The sequence below is a fragment of the Crocuta crocuta genome, unplaced genomic scaffold, assembly GCF_008692635.1.
Source record: "Crocuta crocuta isolate KB4526 unplaced genomic scaffold, BGI_CrCroc_1.0 scaffold318, whole genome shotgun sequence".
In the NCBI taxonomy this organism is placed as follows: domain Eukaryota; kingdom Metazoa; phylum Chordata; class Mammalia; order Carnivora; family Hyaenidae; genus Crocuta; species Crocuta crocuta.
The window spans coordinates 3,248,159-3,256,402 of NW_027531425.1; the positions used below are offsets into that span (position 1 = coordinate 3,248,159).

At 52.8% G+C, this 8,244-nt stretch overlaps 1 protein-coding gene across 1 annotated transcript; it reads left to right on the forward strand.

The window, feature by feature from the left end:
* The first annotated feature begins 464 nt into the window (after positions 1-464).
* Positions 465-7,743, forward strand: LOC144238280 (tubulin alpha-1C chain-like). Its single transcript, XM_077772070.1, has 5 exons — positions 465-565; positions 2,096-2,318; positions 3,400-3,548; positions 5,009-5,689; positions 7,349-7,743. Exons 1-5 carry the CDS (start codon positions 563-565, stop codon positions 7,640-7,642), a joined length of 1,350 nt encoding a protein of 449 aa, XP_077628196.1. The 5' UTR covers positions 465-562; the 3' UTR covers positions 7,643-7,743.
* Positions 7,744-8,244: the final 501 nt, after the last annotated feature.

Genomic DNA, 8,244 nt, shown 5'->3' on the forward strand with positions numbered 1-8,244 from the left:
CGCCTCGGAGGCTCCCAGTACCTGGTTCTCATCACAGCATCTTTCCTTCTCTAGCGGTTGCTGAGCTCAAGACTGCGCCACTGTCCAAGACGTATGCACTTTTCGAACTAGGTCCGCCATGTTACCCGAGTAAAGACCTACGGCAACAACGGAATATGGGTATTGCTCCAAAGCTCCAACTTCTCAGACCCAGCACATGTCCCCAGAGAGAACAAGAGTGTCAAGCAGCTGGGGAGGACTCGGACCACCGAGGCTTTCCCTCCCTTTGGTTTTACAAACTGCCCAATGACCGGCTGCGGCGGGGATATTTCATAAGTTCCTGCCCAATAACGGAGAGGGGGGCGGGCCTCGGTGAGAACCCGACCCAATGAGAAACGAGCAGAGGGCGGGCTCTGTCCTACCGCAGCCCAATGGGAGCCCCGCTGGGAGGCATGGCCGGCGTCTCGGCGGGGATATATAAGATCCCACTAGCTGCCCGGCACCGGGATTCGTGGTGTTGCTGGAGACTCGTAACGCGTCCGCAGTCAACGACCCTCCGCAAACGTCACCTGTCGGAACAACCATGGTGAGAGGGAGCTGGGGGCATTCGCGGAGTGCACGGTGAGGGGGTACTGCCCTGGGGAGCGTGCTGGGGGCGCCTGGCGGTCCCCGGTAGGGGCCGGCTGTGCGGCAAGAAGGGGAGGTCGGGGTGCCGAGCAGTCCATCGTGTGAGGGTCTGCGCGGGGCTTGTGGGAGAGTTTGGGGGCGTCATGGTGACCACGATGTAGGGGTCTGTGCGGAAAGTCCGGGACGCCTGCGGCGTCCAAGCACTGCTTTTCTGCGCCCCTTTCCCGGGAGAGGCGGATGCGAGCTGGAGGAGTGCGCGCTCCAGCAGCGGACCGGAGAGACGTGGCGGCCGGGCACAGGGCTGGGGGGGCGCGGGCCNTCCCGCTGCGGTCCGGGACAAAGAGGCGCCCGCCCCCAGCTGCAGTCCCCGCCCACCCGTGAAGTCACACTCCCGCGCTGGTGGCCGGACCTGGGCGGACCTGCAAACTCCAGCAGGTTTGGCCAGTTCTGAGCTGTTCCCTGAATGCCTTTGTCCTGCGCTGCCTGACTCTGGTCAGAAGTCAGAGGTGCAGAAGTCAGACCTTGGCCCCAGACCGGTCCAGGGGAGTCCGTGAGCTCCTGGTGCCTAAGGAGGAAAAGCCTTTGCTCCGCTTCTCTCTTCTGGTGCCCAAACCCCTGAAGTCCCTCCGTTAAATCAAAGAGCTTGGGGTGTGTACACAGACCCCAGTGCCTCACAGGAGTCTTGATACCCGCCTGTGTTCCGAGCCCCTGTAAAGGCTCTGAGGCTGTCTTGAAGGACAGCTCATAAAATGGCTACACTATTGCCAAGTGTCTTAGAAGACCCCCTTCGCCCCTGGAAGGTGTGTGGCCCTTTCAGACGCATCTTCTAGCCTCTGGGTTGGGGGTAAAGGACCCGAAGACAGGAGAATCTGTCCCATGTAGGAGTTACCTCAGGAGAGCTGAAAGGTGGGGTGAGCTGCCTCCTTCCTGTTGAGAGTACTTCTCTGGATTGACTCTATACTGCAATGGGCAAGGACAAATGTCCAGAGTCAGGGTATAACCCCCCAAAAAGGGGCTTGTGGGTGAGCTTTCAAACTGGCTGTAACCCCAGAGCCACTTAGTTAATTCACAACAGACCTGAAATTCATCTTCTGCACCTTTAGGGTGTGGAGGACCCAGACCCCCCACCATGGGAGACCCCTTCTGCTAGGGGGTCCTGGGGGCCCTATCTTGGTATGTGAGACTCTGAGCTTCCCTGTCCCACCCCAGCCAGCACACCGGGCACTAGGCAGTGGGATTTGGCTGCTTGGCATCAGTTTTTTCTAGTTCCTGCCTATGGATGACCTAGGCTTAGCTACCTTTGTTCTCAAACCCTCAGTAACTGAAAAGAAAATGAGGTAGTTTGGCTTCAAGTGTGGGAAGGTCTGAAAAGAGAACCTAGTCGCTTGGGTTTCAGAGCAGGCCTCCGTCTCCAAGGAGGAAAGATAAAAGGGTGCTTGTCACTCCCCTCCCTTCTCCATTCACACCACTGCTTTGCTTTCCCCAACAGCGAGAGTGTATCTCCATCCATGTGGGCCAGGCCGGAGTGCAGATGGGCAATGCCTGCTGGGAGCTCTACTGCCTGGAGCACAACATCCAGCCCAATGGCACAATGCCCAGCGACAAGACACTGGGCAGCGGGGATGACTCCTTCAACACCTTCTTTAGTGAAACGGGGGCTGGCAAGCACGTGCCCCGGGCTGTCTTTGTGGACCTGGAGCCTGCCGTCATAGGTGAGTGGGTGCTGTGGGGGTGTCCCCCTCCTCCAGCCTGTGTGTTTTGCCAGCCCCAACATCTGTGGGGAGAAGCTCTTGAAATGCAGGCAACCCCCTGCCAAGAACAACACCGAAGTCCATTGCTTTTGTCTAGACTCTGACTTCAGGAGGGGTCCTGCGGGCTTCCTGTGCTGAGAGGGGATATCAGTCAAACCTCTCTGCCCGGAAACCACCAGATGTTTGAGTCAGGGGTCAGACCCAGAATGAAGACTGCAGAAAAGAGTGGCTATGAAGGCAGAAATTTTAAACTTCCTTTTTCCTACCCGCAGACTCTTGAGGATAACATTGCCTAAGGAACTGGGCACTGAGAACATTCTTAACAGCCCCCTGCTAAACTTTAACTGAACTGGGCCCCTTAATAGCATGGGGACCTATGTGAACTTGGCTGTTGCTGGCTCCCAGGGGATTCTCTGCTTCTTCCTTTTTGCATCTGGATCTCCTTAGTTTCCTATTTCTGAAAACTTTCCCCCCTCCCCTCATCTTTCTAAAGTCATCTTTGTAGATGTTAAACTGTGGACTGGGTTTTCTGCATCAGTCTACATTCTTATCCCAAACAAAAGTCAAGTGAGGGGCGCCTGGGTGGCTCAGTCGGTTAAGCATCCCACTCTTGATTTTAGCTCTGGTCATGATCTCATGTCCATCCCCCCGCCCCTCCGCAGGGCTCTGCTGACAGCACGGAGCCTGCTTGGGATTCTCTCTCCCTCTTTCTCTCTCTCTCTGCCCCTCCTGCATGCTCTGTCTCTCTCAAGGTTAAAAAAAAAAAAAAAAAAACAAAAAAGAACATTCCCCAGACACCCTCTGGTTCCTCAGCAAGTATAAGTGGCTGTGAGGGCAGGGACTGTTGAAGGGGCCCCTGACTTACCCGCTCACAGGCCCATGTAAGGAGTTTGCAAGTGGGTCTTGGGAAGGCTGTTTGCTGTTGATGCTCGATTTTGCAGTTACGCCTAGGGGAGCTTTAGCAGCCTAGGTCCTAGCGCCCATGTCCTTGTGGGGGGTGAGACCCGCCTCTCTTACCTTTGCCCTCTTTCTTCCCCTCAAGACGGGGTAAGAACTGGCATTTATAGGCAGCTCTTCCACCCTGAGCAGCTGATCTCTGGCAAGGAAGATGCTGCCAACAACTATGCCCGAGGCCACTACACTGTGGGGAAGGAGATCATCGATCTGGTGCTGGAGCGAATCCGAAAACTGGTGAGCGGACCAGGTGCCCTTGGCACCTGCAGGAGATCAGTGTGTCTTTACCCTCCCTTCCTGGCCTGAGTGTGTGGAAGAAAGGGAAACCACAGGCCTGGGGCTGTGACAGGAACCCTACGTGTCCTTACGGCTCCTTCCGCTTGCCTGTCTCCTTGGCTTCCCCTAGGGGGAGCTGTGTGTCCTGGGTGTGGATCAAGGGCTAGAAGAAGCCTGAATAACCTGTTCTACCCTGAGTCTGTGGACTCCGGGCTTCTGGCCTGCTGGTTCCTCGCTATGCCAGGTCTAATTGTCCAATCCAAGCCTTCTTTGAGCTTTGATCCCTCTCTAGGCCCAGCAGGTAGGAGGAAGTGGCCTTGGCAGCTCGGCTTGTTCTTAGATTCCTAAGCAATACTTTATGCCCGGGAGAGGCTCCTGCTTACTGGTTCGTTTTTAACCACTTCCCAGTTTACCTCAACCCTTGCCTGAGGCACTGAGAACCAGGAGTGAGGCCAACTAGGAGCCAGCACCTTGGCACTGGCCTTCTAGAGGGATCGCTCAGACATACTTTGCTGCTCACCATTTGAGACTGAGGACTCCCACTGACTTGAGGAAAATGGGATTCCATGCTTTCTAACACAAAGTACCCCCTAGGCTTAGGATTTTCTTAAAGGGTTTTTCAGGCAGGTGTTTTTGGTTATCAGTTTGCATAAAGCTTGCTTTTAGTTTATTTTTGAGATCTAATTGACATAGCATTAGTTTCAGGTATACAAATAATGATTTGATAGATGTATGTATTGCAAATAAGTGGAGAATTTTATACTCTGACAGCCCATGTGTCTTGTAAAGATTGATGCTCTTCTAGTCCAAGGCACAGCTACATCAGAAGTCACCCTGCATACTTGCTAAACCTGCAGTCTCCTGGGTTCCAGTCGGTAGTGAGGGGCCTGGGAATCTGTATGTTCAACAAGATACCACCACCACCTCCCCCCAACTCCCACTCTCCTGTGGCCAGGTGGCAAAGCTACAGAGCTGGGAAGGCCCAGCTCTCTGACTACAAGCCCTGTGTCCCTCCTGAGCCTCCCCTCACTTACCACTTCAAGCACATGGCAGTGTCCTTCTAGGTCTCTGTCCCCTAGAACTCAAACCCCTTGTAGGTATTCTCTTCTCACCTCTGTATATAGAGGCAAAGCAAAAGGGCATGAGAGAACTTTCTGGAGTCATGGAAATTTCTAGGTCTTGATTCGTTTGGTAATGTAGGTGTACACACTTGTCTAACCATTCACTGTACATGCAATAAAATGTATATACTTAAGTACAAATTATGCTTCAACAGTTTTTTTTCCCCTCTAAATACAGAAGTGAATACAGTTGTAGTTGAGTCACAGTAGCTTTGCAGACAGAAGAGGGCTGTCAGGAGGAGAGGGCTGGGGGCGAGTGACAGGCCGTCTGTATCCTAACAGTGTTCTCTCCTACCCTAGACAGACCAGTGCACCGGGCTTCAGGGGTTCCTGATCTTCCATAGCTTTGGGGGCGGCACCGGCTCAGGCTTCACCTCCCTGTTGATGGAGCGGCTTTCTGTGGACTACGGCAAGAAGTCCAAGTTGGAGTTTGCCATCTACCCCGCCCCCCAGGTGTCCACGGCCGTGGTGGAGCCCTACAACTCCATCCTGACCACGCACACCACCCTGGAGCACTCGGACTGCGCCTTCATGGTGGACAACGAGGCCATCTACGACATCTGCCGCCGCAACCTGGACATCGAGCGCCCCACCTACACCAACCTCAACCGGCTCATCGGCCAGATCGTGTCCTCCATCACTGCCTCCCTGCGCTTTGACGGGGCCCTCAACGTGGACCTGACGGAGTTCCAGACCAACCTAGTACCCTACCCCCGCATTCACTTTCCCTTGGTGACCTACTCCCCCATCGTCTCAGCCGAGAAGGCCTACCATGAGCAGCTGTCCGTGGCAGAGATCACCAACGCCTGCTTTGAACCCTCCAATCAGATGGTCAAGTGTGACCCCCGCCATGGCAAATACATGGCCTGCTGCATGCTCTACCGTGGAGAAGTGGTGCCCAAGGATGTGAATGCTGCTATTGCCACAATCAAGACCAAGCGCACCATCCAGTTTGTGGACTGGTGTCCCACGGGTTTCAAGGCAAGCTGGGAATGAAGTGGGGGGGGGGGGGGGGGNCTGTGTGCTAGAGGGGAGATTCCTAGAGAGCCCCAGAGCATGGAAACCAAAGTGCTAGGGAGGGAGAATCAGGCAAATCACGACTTTATTTGACTCGAAAGCTTGCCCTTATGAAGGGAAGTGTAGGTTTCATGTGTCTTAGCCTGGCAAATCAGCACTTCCAATGTTTGCCAGTCAGGTTGGGGAACCAGTTGTTCACATGTGCCAGGGACACACCCACCTAATCCATCTCCTGCTCGGAAGGGAGTGCTTAGGAAGGGAGTGCTTAGGGCAGCGCGGAAAGGCCTACCATTCAGATAATGGCCCAGATGTGGGTCGGAAGTCTATGAATGCAATCTCTTGAGTAATGAAGACAAATCTGTTTATATGCCCCATTCTTTCGTCCACATTGCCAGAGGGTACTGGGCATATGACCTGGTTTTAAGTTTTATGGGTTTTGTTCTGGTGTGAGATTAGAAAGATTAAAGGTGGCAGCTGTGGCATTTAAAAAAACATACAGCCTCCTTGCACTGCTGCTGACGTGACCACAACGGGAGGCGAGGCAGGGACTCCTGGTCATAAAGATAATAGCTGCTTGCTAGTTTTGAAGAGCTGTCCTATAGTTCAGAACTAGAAACCAGCGGTGGGAAGGCTGGGAGGTGGATTCTCCCAGCTCCATATTAGGAAAGCTTTAGCTACTCAGAGGAAGAGGGGCTGCCTTCAGGAAGTAGTAAGCTTGCTCTCCATAGAGGCATTAAGAGGGAAGTTGACCTCTTTTTTTTTTTTCTTTTTTTAAAACCCTGAATATGAAATGTATGTATATGTTCTGAATATAGCAATGTTTAAAGTAGATTCAGTTTAGCTCAAACTGGAGATCTTCACAGGGCTTTATATATTTTAAAACTATTTTCTAAACTATAGGAAAGTGGAGAGGTCAGTACAGTTAACAGCCACACACTCACTACCTAGATTCAACATCTGACTCTGCTACATTTCCTTTATATTTGCTTTGCTGACCCATTTAAACTGCCTTACAGCTATTACACACGTTTGTTTTGTGTCTAACAAAATTCATCATACTTCTCCAAAGTAAGAATACCTAGTTGGTATTCAAACTTTCCCAATTTCCACAAATGTCTTCTATAGTCAGTGTTTCAAAGTCCGAGTATAACCAAGGACTGGGCATTATATGTGTCTCTTAAATCTTTTAAGGTAAAACAGCCACCCCTTTTTTTTCCTTTTTATATATTTTTTTTATAGTTTCTATTTATTTTTGAGACAGAGACAGAGCATGAGCGCAGGAGGGGCAGAGAGAGAGGGCAACACAGTATCTGAAACAGGCTCCAGGCTCTGAGCTGCCTGCACAGAACCCAATGCAGGGCTCGAACCCACAAACTGCGAGATCATGACCTGAGCTGAAGTCTTGACGGTGACTTCGAAGGGACTAGTCTTACCTTGAAAGTCCCACATTCTGGATTTGTTTCCTGATGGTAGTTACCTTGTTCCTTGATCCCTGTGTTTCTTACAGGCTGGCAAATGCCACATACCGGTTGACTGCCCCTTTCCCAGTTACGGGAATCCTTATGCAGACCCTTCCAGGGAACACAGAACCCAGGGCTTACACTACTTGCTGTTTCTTCTTAGGTTGGCATTAACTACCAGCCGCCCACAGTGGTGCCCGGGGGAGACCTGGCCAAGGTCCAGCGGGCAGTCTGCATGCTAAGCAACACCACAGCCATCGCTGAGGCCTGGGCCCGCCTCGACCACAAGTTTGACCTGATGTATGCCAAGCGGGCATTTGTGCACTGGTACGTGGGCGAGGGCATGGAGGAAGGGGAGTTCTCTGAGGCCCGAGAAGACCTGGCTGCCCTGGAGAAGGATTATGAAGAAGTGGGAACAGAGTCCATGGACGGCGAGGATGAGAGTGAGGAGTTCTAGGGGTCCCGGCACCTGCAGCGCCTGGGCTCTGTCCCCGGGTTTGTGTGTCTCATTCCACTGTTTCCCTAACCCCCTACAAATACAGTCGATGTCTCAAGTGATGTGGAGCTCTGTGATGTGGGGTCTTGCCCAGACATGGGCCTTCACTAACTTTCCCAACTTCCTTGTTGCCCTTAAGAGTTAAGGGCTGGGGCGGATTGGGTCTCTAGGGATTGCAGCCAGTGGGATATCTAATGGAAGGTCACTGGTGCTGTCGCGTGCGATCAGACCACCCTAATGTTCAGGGGCCCAGGACCTGTGCCGTGGTGCTTTGACTTCGTGTGGTGGTCCCCTGCGTATCCCCTTATCCCCAGCCCACCTCAAGGAAAGGTAAGCCTTCTAGAGGTCCTGGTGAAAGCTGCTGAAAGTGTATCTGCCCCTACCATTCTGGGGCAGAAAGTCTGTGTCCATCTCCATGCAGGGAGGAATCCAGTGGTTTAACCTATCGTCCCTCCTCATGCCCAACAGAGGGCAGTAGAGGTTGAATCCACATGAATTCACAGGCCAATCTGCAGCAGCCATCTTACAATGTAGGGCTCTACCCCGATGCTCTAGAAAGGCAC